The 16,983-nt window shown below is 36.2% G+C and overlaps 1 protein-coding gene across 2 annotated transcripts in view; it reads left to right on the forward strand.

The window, feature by feature from the left end:
* Window positions 1-16,983, forward strand: part of LOC128858236 (innexin shaking-B) — a 251,368-nt gene that overhangs the window by 2,397 nt on the left and 231,988 nt on the right. The window contains exon 1 of one of the 2 annotated variants that reach the window (XM_054094326.1): window positions 224-1,731. The exons of the other annotated variant lie outside the window; for it this stretch is intronic. Coding sequence (XP_053950301.1) covers window positions 1,430-1,731 — 302 coding nt within the window. The 5' untranslated portion in view covers window positions 224-1,429. Of the gene's footprint in view, window positions 1-223; window positions 1,732-16,983 lie in introns of those variants that run through there. 2 annotated transcript variants of the gene reach the window in all.

The following is a 16,983-nucleotide window of genomic DNA, read 5'->3' on the forward strand; positions in this document are numbered from 1 at the left end:
GCATATACAAATTTTCCTACATGTACTATATTTGTTATATGGAGAAAATAGTCAGCACCCTCTACGAAAAAATTACTTGAAATCAAAGAGATTTTTTCTTCAAACTAGCACTTTATTAAAATAAAATTAAATAAGCTATAAAACTGCGTACCAAAACTATCTCTAGAGATTCCAATTAAAAACCGGTGGAATTGGGAAGAAAAGTTTGTGCAATTTTTCTAACTTTGTATAAATTTTAAAATTCGATTCATATCATTTTTGTTAAACAATGAGCTATAGCTTTATAAAAAAATAATGAACACTAAAAGAAAAATTCAAAAAAAAATTGTGTAAATATTTGTATGTTTTTTCACGGTGAGCATAAGATTCACTGTGTCAGTGACTGATTAAAAAATGTTCATAGTTTCCTCAATGGCACGCTAGATATCCCACTCCTATTAACCCACACTGATTTGGAAGATAACAAGTCTTAAATACCAAATACAAAAGATACAACAATATTCAAATATTAATAATTCACTTTACCATACAATCGCCTTAGATAATGATCGTCAGTTAACCAATTAGTTAATCACGTAAAAATATTCCTCCCATTTAACTACAATTGAACGCATTTCAATAACATATTCGTACGGAATCTATTCGAAAAGGTAGCAACCAAAAGAAAAAACAAAACAACAAGAACTTTTGAAAACAATTACAAAAACAAAATTGCGTGACATAACAGTTTTGCTGTGAAAATCGCTGATAAACATCATAATTGGTTGTAATGGTACGGTCGCGTTTGTGTAAATGGTAAGCAAAACGTTACAACACCACTGGAGCAGTTATCGTGGCCCACCCCGCTTGATAGTGTTACAAACAAAAAGCCACTCTCTAGCCAATTAATAAAACACTAATTCCGATACATGCGGCAGTGTGTGTGTTAATGGACACGCGCTAGGGTGCGTGCATGCTCTAAAGTGGTGATGTTGTTTTTAGTAACACAGCACGGCGTTGATGGGTATTTATGTTTTTAAAGAGTAATTGAGTCGGACAAACTATTCAGGCGACCACTGGAAAACAACAAAGCCAACAAGCGACGAAAAACAAAAGCAAAAACCAAAAAAAAACATAAAAATAAAAATTTGCATTCAACATTTGTAAAAACGTGTAACACTGAAGAGGCACGCAAGCTCACGTGACGCTTAAAAAGAGACGTTGGAAGTTGAACGCCCAGCAAAAGTGTGTGTGAGCTGTTTTCTTCAAGTGTTCGCTTACGTTTTCGCTTACCTGTATGAATATAATATACAAATGCTTACACTTCTTTTACGAGCAATGCAAATTGTTACTAGTTAATTGTTTGCTTATCTATAAATTAATTATAAGTAAGAGCATACGCGCAATTTGTTTACTTTGATTGAGTTTTCAAATTCAAATACTCGTATAAATGTATAAACCGGAACCACTCACACGTCGCGGTAGTCTAAGATCCCTACGCAGCGCACCACTACTTAGCACCGTTTTAGAGAGCACACTCTCACTAACACGCATCCATCCGATAACCTCTCTGGAATTGCCAGGACTTGATTATGCCATTGAGACTCAGAGTGCTATAGCTGTACACCATCGTGAATTGGGCACATCCTTGCGTAGTGGTCTTGCAAACGTTGGACAGCCGCTGAGTCGTTCGGGACGAAGCGCTTCGATACGCCAACTAGGAGAATATAAGCGTAATATACCAGCAAAACGGTATGTATAAGCACTTAATAGGGTTAGTCGGACAATAGCAAGTGATTTATTTGAAACCATAAATGTTATTTCATAAGAAAATAGGTAATCGTAAATAGTTCTTACTTTAAATATTTATTCAAGGTAACAAAAAATATCAAATTTTGAAAAGCAATTACTTAAGTATTTATTTGTTTATAGTAGGTAATCGTTAAGTTGAAAATGCAGATTAGGAAGTCTTTGAACGAGCTGACTACGAGGTGCAAAGTTAATATATTTTGCGCATTGAAGCTGGTAAAGAAGACAACCAATTTAGAATAGGTGTAGTTTGCTTATAGGCGCGGGTTTTTACCGTCATTTAAACATTGACCTAAGTGGATAAAAATCAGGGTTGGGCATAATGCACTACTTCTTCAGTGGTAGTTAAAACACGAATTTCATTATCATTAAATATTTAGTGATAGTGAAAGAGAAACTTAATATCACTAAACTTTTAGTGATAGAGGAAAAAATTGCACTATCACTAAATATTTAAAGATAGCGAAAATCTTTAGGGATAATTAACATTTTTAAGCAACATAACACGGCTTCTTGAAGAAGAAAAGTAAGACTATACGAGCTGAAGCAATATAAGGAAATGTTTACACAATAAATCAAACCTTTGAGTAGAAGCTTCTAATTCTACCGCATAAAAGCGGTGCAAACTTCAAGTACAACTAAACATTATCGTTCTTCAAGTACAAAAAAATTACTTCGGTTTCTGTAGATTCCCTATAAGTATATTAGGTGCGCAACTAAGTTCTCGCTGTATTTTTGATGAAAATACAACTTTATTCTAAAAAACTTATTACGAGTGAATCATTGAAAGTATTGCCCATCGCTGGCTACAACTTTTTCCCATATTTCTGGTAGATCTCGTATACCATCGCGGTAAAACTGTTCGTCTTTTGAGGCTATCCACGGATCAAGTCACTTTTTGATGTCTTCATATGAATGGAACTGCTGGTCAGCTAGACCATGTGCCATCGATCGGAGCAGGTGATAATCGGACGGCGCAATATCTGGAGAATATGGCGGGAGGGGTAGGATTTCCTATTTCAGTGTTTCCAGGTAGGTTTTAACGGGTTTGGCAACGTGAGGCCGAGCGTTGTCATGCTGTAGAATCACTTTTTATGCCTCTCCGCGTACAGGTATTGCGGCCGCTTCTCGCGCAGTGCTCGGCTCAATCGCATCAATTGAAGTCGACTGCGATCCCCAGTGATGGTTTCGCTTGGTTTTAACAGTTAATAATAAATAGCACAAACTCGGTCCCACCAAATACATAGCATAACCTTCGCAGCGTGAATATTCGGCCGAGACAACGACGTCGCAGGTGAAAAAACGACGTTCAACATCCCTTGGTTTTAACTCATAAGGAACCCAAGTCCCCTGTTTCTGAATCATTCCCAAAGCATGTAATCGCTTGGAAATAGGTTTGCGGGTCCTAATACTGAAGCAAGCTTTTCTTGCGTTTGACACGGATCCTCATTGAGCAATGCCTCCAATTCAGCGTCTTTGAAGGTTTTTGGACTTCCTTCACGCGGACGGTCATCAACATTAAAATTACCATCTTTGAAGTGACGGAACTAATCTCGGCATGTTGTTTCACTTAAAGCAGCATCTCCATAAACTTTTTATAGCTCTCAACCCGCTTCAGCAGCCGTTTTTTTTTTTTTTCGAATGAAAGAGGAAAATTAACACTTCCCGCAAATGACGACTATTCGCCACAAAATCAGACATTTTCACAAAACCAAAAGTATATGATACCAAAACAAAATCACTAATATGTCGAAGCAGTTTGTTTACCATATATCTAAGCTAGATTTATGCCGTTAAGGTTATGTTAGAATCGACTAGAATACACTGCTGGCGGCATCTATTGGCAAACAGCGGTAACTTAGTTGCGCACCTAATATAATAATTTTCATCTTCGTATCACTTCACGCAAACGGCGATTAACTTCAAAGTGATACTCTTTATTTACCGTACGACCTTGCGGTAGGAACTCCTGATTAACTACGCCATGGTAATCGAGGTAAACGGTGAGCAAAACCTTCATATTTGATCGAACTTTGCGTGCTGTTTTTGGTCTGGGCTCTCCCGGACTCTTCCATTGGGACAATTGTGCTTTGGTTTCGATGCCATACCAATATACCCACAATTTGTCATGAGCAAATCAATAATTCCTGAGCGCTGCTCATGCGACGTTGTTTTTGGTCAAAATTCAGGAAATTTGGAACGAACTTCGCGCTATCAAGATTTCGATGAAATTCGTTTATTTAAGGAAAAATCTGAAAACATTGGCAAAATCATCATTGGCAAAATTAATTATTTAGGGCATCCATATTAAAAATTTCGGAAATAAACGAAAAGAAGTAGTTTTAGCATCTAAAGAAACTCTTAGAAAAATCAAGTATATATTCCAATGATCCCTTGCACTTGAATAAGAACTCTTTTAGGATTAAAAAAACTGTTTTTTTATTACCACTTAAAAACAATAATTTGACGTGCATATGAAATGATAACAAAAGAAGCTGATTTTTGTCGCACGGTGTTATGTAAAAGAAAACGCACAATTCAAATTTTGTGTCACTTTTAATTCACACAACATTAAAACAAAATCAATTCCGATGCCACTCGAAAGTATAACTTGTAGGACAGCAGAAAATTTCATTTAAAATTGTCAAATTAGTTTAAGGAGCTTCAAAAAGGTACGCAAAGTTAACCAAGCATTCTTACTTTCAGGACATAACCGTAGAAATATACCTATTATATATATTTATGAGTATAAATATCCATAGTAATCAACAAACAGCTCTATTTGTAGCTGTGTTCGTGATGTGAAATTCTCCTAATTGGTTGGCAGTGTATGAGTAATTCGAGCAAACGCATCTAGTAATAGCATCAACATTCATGCAGGCGACATGAAGAGAAATCTAAAATTTATGCTGCCCAAGGCTGCGTTGTAATTACGATTGTTGATTACTTACAAATTATGGAAAAGTAATTAAATAAAATGAAAGGGCGCTAACATTAGCAAGCAATTTTTAATAAGTTGGTATTTACAATTACAAAATTCAGTAGTAATTCAGTTATAAAACATATTTAAGGGCCAATAAATTCGTAAAATATTTACTTAAACATTGCACACTTATTTCTTCGTAAAAGCTTGAAATCACAATTATTTGTATATTAAAGGCCAACTAAAAGTTTATTTCTTATTTACATAAATTCACTAATGAGCACTTTTCCATTTGCTCGTCATAATTCTGAATCGTTTGTGTGAAGTTAGTTTCTGCCGACAATAAAGTTGACTGAGTTGCAAATGGCAGTAACGCAAATTAGATTTTCCAACTCTCAATAGTTCAATGCCTTCGCTGCGAAAAAGGCGATGTTAAACTAACGGAAATAAAAGTAAATTATGCATTTTAACCAAAAGCCCCACTTGACTGTTAAATGCGTTGAACAATGTTTTTTTGTTTTTTTGGAATTTTGTTGCACATTTTGCATTTTTCTGCATATGTTGCCATAATTTAGAGCACGCTCCTAATCATGCTACCAAGAAACATGCTGCTTACTTCACGAAACTCCATCCGTCTCGACTGTTATTTACTCGCGTAAAACGACCTAAACCACTTTAACCCCTCAAGCGTCAAGTGAGGTGAAGTGGAAAGTGCTAACATCAAAAATTTGCAAAGTAAAACAAGACTTTCATGCTACGCGTCGTCGCATAAAAAAGGTTAACGCGCAGTACTGGCGCACAATTATATGCGCATATGTATGTTTGTATGTCTATATAAATGCACATGCCACGCCATGGCTTTAGCATATTGGCATCACTGTAGACGTGATACGTATAAATTTTGCTAAATATTTCCGGCAAATAGCACCGGGCTTGGTTAATCCTATAAAAGGATGGATATCCGGTGAGCAGGTTGTTGGCTGATGCAAGCAAGCAAATATTTGCAGCAAGTAGCATTGAAATTGAATAATTTTCTCTTAGTTGCAATTCCAAGCGCATGTTGCTGGTAAAGCTGCATTTTGCATCGATGGAAGTGTACAAGTAAATATAGAGCTAAGTGGCCTTGCACGGTAAAATATGATATGCATCAACGTACTGGAATATTATGAAAACGGGAGAATTATAAATATACACAAATTATATATATACATTCGTTCCTTTCTTCAGTATTTTTCATTGTTTTGTTTATTACCGAGGTCTAAAATCTTTCATTCACAAATTAATGGAACCCAAATCACTCTTTGATTTACCATACTTACATAAGTTCATATTGCTGAGCACATCTGATTGCAGAAACTTTTAAAGTACCTTAGAATATATTGTCAGTGAAGTTTCAGCATTTATCTGTTCTCGACCAGAGAACGTAAGTTACTTACCAGACAATTATGAAAGGTTTTTCACTGCCGCTGCCAAAGTTTGACCACACCTAGAACTTTGGCAGCGGCAGTCTTGGTAAAGTTACAACTATCGGGCTTAGCAGGAATATTAACTCAATCTTTCCATTTCCATTTCCCAAAGTCAATACTCTGTACGCGACATGTTCCGTGCACTGCGCCCAATGCAGCTCATTTCTAATAGCTAAGTAAGCAAAACCAAATTGACGAAATTAGAGTGACGAGAAGGCCCTCATGACTCTATGGTATGACTCTATAAGGCTCTCGCCATGTCCTAACGTAAGGCGCAGTGGTGGCCATTGGAGTGTTTGAGAGAAAGATTCTGCGGAAGATTTTTGGACCTCTGCGCGTTGGTGACGGCGACCTTTACGACGCATAGACATAGCGCGTCGATTAAGATCCAGCGGCTACATTGGCTGGAGCATGTCGCCCAAATGGAAACAAACGCTCCGGCTCTGAAAGTATTCGAGGCAGTGGAAGGCCTCCTCTGCGTTGGAAATATCACTTGGTGTTTCCAACTGGTGCCGGTTATCACCAGAAAGAAAGGACTGACGCGCTTTGTTAAACTCGGTCAAAATCGCGTAAGCAGTTATCGTATCAATCAAGAAGAAGAAGAAAAGTTACGAGCATGCGTGAGAGATTTATCTGATAGCCATCAAAAAAATTCGCTACTTCCAAATTTAAACGAAGTTGAGCGACACTTATGCAAAATTTTCTGGTCTTCCAGGCTTAGGTTCCATACAATATTTATTAATTTGGTGGAACCCAGTACAGAATGATTCCTTGTCAAGTGCTCCAAGTATTTTGGACTGTGTTGTAAATTTTTCCAAAAATGTATTTATTTTTAGGATTGACATAATAGGACGTAAGATCAAAAAATGTGGAGAAGCATTTTTAATTTATTTATTCGGTGTTGTACATTTTGGAATAGAGTACTTTAAAGTGAAAAATATCCCTTTCTTTTTTATATGATTGAAATTTTGTATTTATTTTTAGGTATAAAATATAGTTCTAAAAAAAAATTGTTTTTAGTGAAAAATTTAATTCTATGCTAACAATTTTTAAGAATAAATTTTTTTTATTGTCTTTGGAAAACAGCCACTCAGTTTTCTCTAACAATTTTATTAATAGCTCAGACTACATATGTAAAATTCACATAATTTGACAGCGAAAATTTTTTATTTTTTTAAGTTACGAAACCGGCTTTTCGGTTATTCAGCTTGTTATACATTCTGTCAAAAAAATACAGGGAATTGTTCAATAAACCGTAAAATAATTGTTTAATCATAAAAATTTACTTTGTCGCCTTCAAAATCGGCTCCTTTCGAAGCAATACACATATGCCAACGATTACTCCAGTCATCAAATCAACTTTTAAACGCGTTTGAACAGATCTTCTTCAGCTCCTTCAGCGAATTCCCTTAATGGCCTCTATGGACTTAAAGCGGCGTTCGCGGAGTGACAATTTAAGTTTTGGGAAAATGAAAAGGTCACAGGGGGCTAAATCCTGTGAATACGATGGTTGTTCGATGATATTTGTCGAGTTTTTGGTTATCATGGTGCAAGATCCATGAGTTTTCTTTCCACAAATAATATTCTTTGTTTACCGTAGAACAATTTGAAACGAATTCCGAGTGCACAACACCATGGTAATCAAAGAAAAGGAGTAGAATGAGTAGTTTTTTGGGTTTCGACTCATGTGGATAGCGCCATTCAGCCGCCCGTTGTCTGATGACTGGTTTGCATGTCAAACTCATATACCCACGACTCATCACCTGTTACGATGCGCCGGATAAACATTAGGTCCGAATTCACTTGCTCAAGTATGTCTTCAGCCACCTTCTTCCGCTAAATTTTTTGAAAGAAATTCAACTCTCTTGGAACGAGTCGGGCAGCCGCGTCGGGCAGCGCGTCTCATGTCCAATTGATGGTGTAAAATGTTGTGAATTGGTTCGTGAGACACGCTAAGGTCACGATGTATCCCTCTCAAACTTAAAATATGGTTTTGCAGCACCATTTCCTTGACTTTGTTGATGTTTGCATCCATTGAAGACGTTGATGGGCGACCCGATCGGGGCAAATCTTCCACGAATTCTCGGCCCTCTGCCTTATACCGTTCGTAGACCCGTGTTTTTGATAAAACACACTCGTCATAGGCCTCCTGCAACATTTTCAACGATTCGGCATACGAAATCTCGTTCAAAACTTAACGTTAAAAAATATAAGTCAAATTCTTTGTTCGATATTCGTATCCATAGTGAAAATCACAGAGCACACCTGCGGCTGACTGATATAATTAAATGACAAAAACTAATTGCTAATTCACGCTCAACCTCTGTGAAACTATAGACGACAGTTGTACCAACATTCCAGTAAACAAAATTTAGACATTGTAACGCGTGCAGAAGTACAACTTTCAAATGGACTCATGGCGTATGCCACTAGTTCATATCCGCTGGCACCAATGAGCATAACTCTGCTTCGATTTTTGAGAGTGTTCTACACAACCACTGTAGATGTACAGCGAAGGAATAAGTTCTTATAAAGTATAATCTAAATACCAACTAGGAATTTCTTTTTTTCAGTAAGCTAGAACTTTTTAATGAACCCTTAATATCTCGCAAGGTTTAATTGACCTAGTTCATTAAATAACTTTCACTGCTTACCTCCCGACGCTGATGCTAATTTATTAACTCTTACTGAGCTTGCAGCTCCCTTAAATCACCTTTATTCTATTTTTTTGTTCTTTGGTTTTCCTTTTTCCTACACTTGCCAATTTTCTTGATAATGGAGTGTTCCAACCTTTTATTTGTGTCAACTTTTCGTTGGTCTTTGACTTATTGGAGCCAGCTTAAGTGAATCATTGTCATCAGCCTGGTGACATTTATCACTCAGGCAGTCAAGCACGCCTTCTACGGTCTTTTAAGACCACCGCTGAGCGCAGTAAAGCCTTCGTCACTCATCGTTTGGCTTCGTTCAATGAATATTGCCTTAATACATTTATTGCACTTTTTATCCACATACAGAATATTTTGAAATTTCACGGAGAATTCGGCTGTTGCTACCACGGAAAATGGCATATTGCCTCCCTCAAAATAGCTGCTGGTATAAAGATACTTAATCAGTTTAGCGCTACGTGCTACAGGGAAACGTGCAAGTTGTTGATACTGTGATTATAATTTAGCTCTGTGTACATTTTTTATCCATGTTTACGCCAACAAATTTCAATATTTATTCAGCAGCTGTGACATCTCATTTTGTGGCATTTAAGTTCATATTTCCTTGGATAATTTTTGGTTTACTTACTTTCATTTTTCATGAGCTCACGTTTGCCATTCGATACTCTCTATATACAGTTATTTAGTTTATTTTTACATGCCTGTGGCGCCTTTCTTCGCTGTAGAATTTTTGCGATAATGTCAACAATACAAAGATTAGTAGGCGCGTCAGCTCAAGTACAGAAAATTCCAATATTTATGTTGGCAGGAGTGTTGGCTTTATTTTGTGTTGAAAGAACAAGTATTCGGCCAGGAGGGCTATAAATTTTCTGCACACACAAACGCGAGATGAGAATTTACCTTAGTATTTCGAGCATTTGCCTTTTCCAGCCAATTCGTATGATTTATGACCACACAGAGGTGTTATTATCAAGCTGGCAAATCTCCAATTATTGAATCAACGCACAATAAACCACATCAATGTGTACTAAGATAGGGTAATAATAACTTAAAATTAGAGGTATAAAATATAGGTACTGATAATTTCTCCAACTTTTTCATCTTTTTCAGCGCCAATAGCGATAGACAATAACTAATTCAATTCATCTTTCTGCCACTGATTTATCAGAAAAGTATTCGCAATTTCGCTTAACCTGTGTTAAGTTTGATTATGATGCGTTTAATCGCTGGTGCAGCCTCAACACCAGCAAAACACTAAATGCTAAATAAAGTTAAAAGGATTCGTAACAGAATTTTTATAGAGATTAGAAGGAATGAGTTATTTTTGCTTGTTTGGGGCACAACGTAAAGTGTGGCTATCATAGGCATCAACAATAAGGCATTGAACCGTAAGATAAATAAAGTATATTCTTACACCTTCAAAATGAGAAGTCAATCCTTATACTCATAATAATTTCAAGCAGTACCCTTTACCTTACCTGCAAGAGCATATTATTTTTTTCATATAGAGGTACATAAATGGGTATTCAGCAACTTGACTCCTGACTTTGAATGAAAAGTTTATCTATCCTTCAAAGAAGCTGAGTTAGGTTAGTAGCAGACTTATTTTGGTAGGAAAATTTTGTGTTATTCGATTCTTTCCGCATTGGCAGATGTTGTGATTATAAGGGATGCTAAACTCTACAAACCCGGCTTACCTAAACTTATTCGAGATTTTAAAGATGGATACAATTTTGAAAATAGAAATGTACAGAGGCTCACCGAGGCATAATTAGATATGAATGAAGAAGTTCCATTGGATGAAGGCATGCTGGCGATATCTCAGTGATCCAGGGTATCACAAAGCTATCTAGGAAAAACTTGATGATATCTTAGACTGTGAACGCTGCATTTGGAAGCGTAATTGGATGAAGTTTCCAGCTACGAATAATTTAATATCACAAGCTGAGGAGTTATGAAAAAGTAAGCATAAGTTTCCGAAAGTTTTTCTTGTAATCGAATGTAATGAAACAGATATACATATATATATGTATATTTATTTCGTGCAATTAAAAATTGTCCTTGGAGGATATCGTCCTAAGTACAAGATAGTAAATTTGAATATGGAGTATGTAGTAAATGATTATGCTTATAGTTTATAATTGGAATGATAACTTTTATATTTATGAATGCCGTCCTATATGCATGTCTTGTAGTGAGGAGGATGACAACAAACTTGAGGTTAACTAGAAAAGTTACAGGAATTCTACTATGAACCTTACAGGCATTACTAAACACAGCCTCAACTATTATTGTAAGAATCAATAATAAAATTTAAGGGGAGTATTTTGTAATTGTAAACAATTTAAACAAATTCCAAAACATTTTTACAAAAATTTAATATTTTTTTCCAAAAAAATTTTTTTTTACTGTTTAAAAGGACCGAAAATCACTTTGAAATTTTCAACCTTGAATAAATCTCAATGTAATAATAGGACTATGAATAAGTTCGTGCGGTTTTACAACAGATGGCGTAACTTGATTATTATTCCATCGATCCACATTTCCAAACATTCATTGGAGAGCTACTGTCGTAAGGCACAAACGTCAGTATAAGTTTTTTATTTGAAGCGTAAACAACAATATTTTTACCACACTTGAAAATGTCGAATTTCGTGCCAAATAATGTGTTTTTGCGGGGAATTCTTCTTCATTATTTTAATATGAAGAAAAAAGCAGCCGAAAGTCATCGTATCTTGGTGGAAGTTTATGGTGAGCATGCTCTATCTGAGCGAACGTGCCAGAAGTGGTTTGCACGCTTTAAAAGTGGTGATTTTGGCTTGGAAGACGAAGAACGCGAGGGTGCGCCGCCAAAGTTCATGGATACCGAATTGGAGGAATTGCTCGATCAAGATCCGGCTCAAACGCAAGAAGAGGTTGCAAAAACTTTGGGAGTTGATCAATCAACCATTTCCAAACGTTTAAAAGCCATGGGAATGATCCGAAAGGTAGGCCATTGGGTGCCGTATGAATTGAAGCCAAGAGACGTTGAACGCCGTTTTATGGCATGCGAACAACTGCTTCCACGGCACAAAAGAAAGGGTTTTTTGCATCGAATTGTGACTGGCGATGAAAAGTGGGTCCATTACGACAATCCAAAACGTCGGGCAACGTATGGATACCCTGGCCATGCTTCAACATCGACGTCGGCGCAGAATATTCATGGCCTGAAGGTTATGCTGTGTATCTGGTGGGACCAGCTGGGTGTTGTGTATTATGAGCTACTGAAACCGAATGAAACGATTACGGGGGATGTCTACCGACGACAATTGATGCGTTTGAGCCGAGCACTGCGAGAAAAACGGCCGCAATACGCCGATAGACACGACAAAGTTATTTTGCAACATGACAATGCTCGGCCACATGTTGCACAAGTGGTCAAAACATACTTAGAAACGCTCAAATGGGATGTCCTACCCCACCCGCCGTATAGTCCAGACCTTGCGCCATCCGATTACTATCTCTTCCGATCGATGCAACATGGCCTGGCTGACCAGCACTTCCGTAATTACGATGAAGTCAAAAAATGGATCGATTCGTGGATTGCGGCAAAACCGACCGAATTTTTCACAAAGGGAATCCGTGAATTGCCAGAAAGATGGGAAAAAGTAGTAGTAAGCGATGGACAATATTTTGAATATTAAATTTGTAACCATTTTACGTCAATAAAGTTTCAAATTTCGAAAAAACCCGCACGAACTTATTCATAGTCCTATTATATAACATCTTTTTCAAAACTTTTTCAATTTACTCTTTATTATAATCAAGCCTTTAAATAAATCAATTTTCAGAAAAATTTACGGCAATTAATCATTTCAGTACTTGAATCATGGTATGAATCCAGCATGGAAAACTAATAAAAAAAAACGATCTGTGAGGGTAATTTTTTAACGAGACCATATACATATACCATATTGGGTCCGCCATTTTTAATTTCCAAAAATATACTTCAAATTTGTATTCAGCGATCTCAAAAACACCCGGGGAGCGAGTTTCAACTTAGTCCGTTGAATTTAAAAAAAGTGATTCTCCATATAGGACTCGCTATTTTCCCCTAATTTTGGGAAGGCAGCGTTCGAAAAGTATTCCTTCAAACATAAGCTTTCCATTGATAGAGAAGCAAAAATGTTTAATCATAACTAAACGCAAAGTGGCATGGCCAACTTGACGAGGAACGACCCATAACTACATATAGGCGTTTGTCAAGTGTGAAAGGCTCCTGAATTTTTTACACCGATCTCGTTCAAACTTTTCGAAATTATTCTTAGTATTACTTGTAATCAATCCTAAAAAGATTTTTTTTCTAACGCCATTTCTTTCGAATTTGTGTAAGCTTAAGTTTGAAAGTTCTTATACTTCTTTCTATGACAGAATTGCAAGTTTTCTTTAAGTTGTTACCTCACGTCACATTTATCAGTGACTATTGAAAATTACTGCGCTTATGGAATTTTTCCGTGTTTTTAGATAAAAGCAATAATTAAAATAACTACTTTGTTTTAGAAAAATTTCCAATAAAAATTATTAGTGCAATTTTTAAAGAATGTGTCGTTTCTAATATTTTTTAATTGCTTGTTCCAACCTGCCTAGAAGTAAATATTCTTTCCGCAGGAAAACATTTTACCATTGAAATTTCCAAAACTGTTAGTCTTTATTAGTGTAAATATATATCCCTTTTTTTAATATTTTACACATTGCTTCGCAAACGAAATCTGAAATCACAGCACAAACCCGAACTTAACTGGACAAACCCAGAAATCTGTCAATATGAAAGTAAAGGAAGCACGAAATTTTATGTGCAGGCAAATTCTCTGGGAAGACAATACATGGGAATAATTAGATGGTGATAAATTTCATAATTAGCAGCTGCCTTTTTCATTTTTAGTTATAATTCTTATTTAATTTTTTTTTGCTTCGAATCAACTCCACTTTATAAATTTTTCATTACAAATTGTGCCCTTCTACGGCTTCCCTTCAATTTGGATTTCCCCTTGCAACTTTTTTCTTTGTCTTCGATATTTCTAATATAATTTTTTTTCTGATCTAATGGTAGTTAACTCACTGAGGACTCAGAAGTGTGTTTGATCATTCCTCTGTCCTAGGGAGATGAGCGAGGAGGAACTGGCATAGTGGATAGATGGAATTCAGCTTCGGTTTCATTGATAGGCGTGGGGCTATAAATAGAGGTGACTTGGTGAAAACTACTAACGCAACAGAATACCTGACACTAGTAACTAAAGAAATAAATATTATAAGAAGTGTCTAACGAGAAAGTGTCTTAAAAGCTTACTTAAACGAAGAGAAGCCAAATTCTAAGAACGAAGAATAAGCATTAACTAAATCAAGATATGTTAAAAGAAGGGAAGCCAAAATCTATGGACGGAGAAAGAGCATTAACTTGATAAAAGAATAATAAGGCTTAAATCATGATAGAAAAGTGATGCTTTTTGTGCTTTGTTCAGCGTGTTCTTTTACAATGTATTTCGAATTTCCACCTATTTGTTTCGAGCCTTTTGATATTGTTTCGCAAATGGAGGGACTTACAGTTTTAAACCGACTCCGAAATACACCCATTTCCTGCCGGGGTGCGACTTTATGCACGATCTTTTATGCACGGAGGTTAGAACCTGTGCATTTCCGAATAGTAGTCATACACAAACCCTTTCTACCACGTTTTCCTCCGTAGCTTCCAAAAATATTATTATTATAATATTATCGCTTAAGTGGTCAATATTTTTTTGTTTGCAAATTCGTTTATCGGCATTTTACATCACAACTACTCTCTTTCTCTCAATTTCAGGCTTTACTCTTTAACAATTCCCCTTAGAAATATACCCAATATCATTTACCAAAGTAAACCCTCTACTCTGCAGATGTCCAGATAAGTCCACCTTTTGTTAGCGCCTGCTCTAGCCAACTCCGCAACTTATGAGAGGGGCATTTGGTAAAATTATTTATTTATTTTAATTTTATTAAATTTTGAATACAAAAATGCCAATCTTTTTTCTTTCAATTCATTTCATATTTTCTCACTTTTTTCATCCGACATGCTGGCACTTCATGATTAAAAGCCGACTTTTTGTTTCAACTTAAGCTTTTAAAGACTTTATATTCCATTCTGACAAACACACACAAAACCCACTACATTTATGTATGCATACATTTGTACATATGGGTAATGGTGTGAGTGGGCAAGCTATGGTCGGGAAAGTGACGATTGTTTGTTGCATAAAAGTCGTAAGGTTCATTGCACTCGCTGAAAAGGAAAATCTGCAAGCCGCACTAGTTGGATTGTGCCAAATATATACATATAAACGTATAGCCCAATGCATAAACGAATGCATGCACATACATATGTAAATACAAATACAAATGCAGACATGCATAGGAGTATAAATTTCCGCATTCGATGTATTGGTGTAAGTACTTTTGTATGCAAGTGTGTATGTGAGCTTTGCGTATTTAATTTTAAGGCGTGACTGTTATCGTTTAATTTCGTACTCTTCATGCTTTTTTGTTTTTGCTACAAATTGTTGTTGGTTTTTCTTTTGAAGTTATTTTGTAGCTTTTGTTGCTGTCAGTCTTTTTTTGTTTTTGCTTGATTTTGCTGTTGTGCATTTCATTTTTCCCGAGTTTGCACTGTGTCTCTGTGTGTATGAGTGTGTTTCAAAAGTGAATTGCATAGCAGCACATTGAATACAATGCAATAAATTTTCAACATTCAGGCACTTGCAACAGCAGTACAGGCTATATGCCATGCCAACATTACCGACACTGCCGACGTAACGGACATATCGACCGACCAATTGACTGGCCAACGAAGTAGATAGGCAAACCCACTAGCAATCCGACAAGCTTGCAAATACATTTACACAGGGCGGACGGGAAATTGCACGCAAGGTATTTTTCATGTAGTTAAACTTTTAAAATTGTACTCCTATGTACAAGTATATACACATGTGCATACATACATATTTAGGTTTGTGCATATAGTTACAGTTGGAGGCAATGCCGAATTCGGGTCCCCTTTTCATGCTTTCTACCAGCTGCCACATTGGCTTCACCAAAAATACCCCACAGCAATATCCGGCTATCTTGTGCAGTGCAAGGCAAACCTTTATCAAGATGGTTAATATCAATGCAAGGCATTCAGTCACTGCGTGGCATAGAAGTTATTCCATTTTCATATTTGGGTTCTTCTTTATTTGAAATGCCCTCCATTGATTGTTTGCAGAACATGCAGATTTTTTTTATTTCAAGAATTCGTACATGTCTTCAATTGTTTAAAAGCGTACAAACTTCTTTGTGAACCTTTTTTTACTTACAAAGTCCTTCCATATCTACTTAATTGTATCAAGTCTCCGTTTTTCATGGGTATTCCTGGTACTGGTAAGAGCAAAATAACTATAACAGGAGATCAAGTTCTTTGAAAACGGTAGCTCAGACATATTTTCGATGTAGTTTTTGGATAAAAAAATAAAGAGCCAGCAATGACGTGTGAGAGTGCGCATTAATGCGATCTAATATTTATGATGGATTGCTCCAGAATTCAGACCACTTTTTTAGAAATAATTTATACGAACGATACACAATTTCAATTCACAATCCTATATATGTAGATTGTGTGGCCTACTGACAAGAACTCAGCAAACCCTGAGCCAAAAAATTCACATTTCACCAAATTTTACTTGCTTTGTTTTTGGCTTTGCTCTTTTGGCTGCTTCCTGGTTTCGGCATTATGACCACACGCTACTAGTGTGTTACCAGTTTTGAATATTTTGGGAAAATTTGGAACGATCCTTTCTTTAAAATTTAAAATGTTTTAAATATACAAATATAAGCCTAATATATGTCAAAAACAAACCAAAAATGATTTAGTTAGATTTATTTGAGGTTTGCACTTGGACCTCATGATCTTATGTGCCCTCTACTGATCACAGAACCTAATCCCAACCTAGTACCCTTATTAAACTTAAGATATGAATGAATAATAATATTCTTATTAATATTTCTGAATATATTGTATGTTAATATTCTTTCGTAAATTCAAAGAATATTTTATTACTGCAAGTAATTAGGCTACCTAGGTCATTGTGGGAGTGGT

The sequence above is a fragment of the Anastrepha ludens genome, chromosome 3, assembly GCF_028408465.1.
Source record: "Anastrepha ludens isolate Willacy chromosome 3, idAnaLude1.1, whole genome shotgun sequence".
NCBI lineage: Eukaryota > Metazoa > Arthropoda > Insecta > Diptera > Tephritidae > Anastrepha > Anastrepha ludens.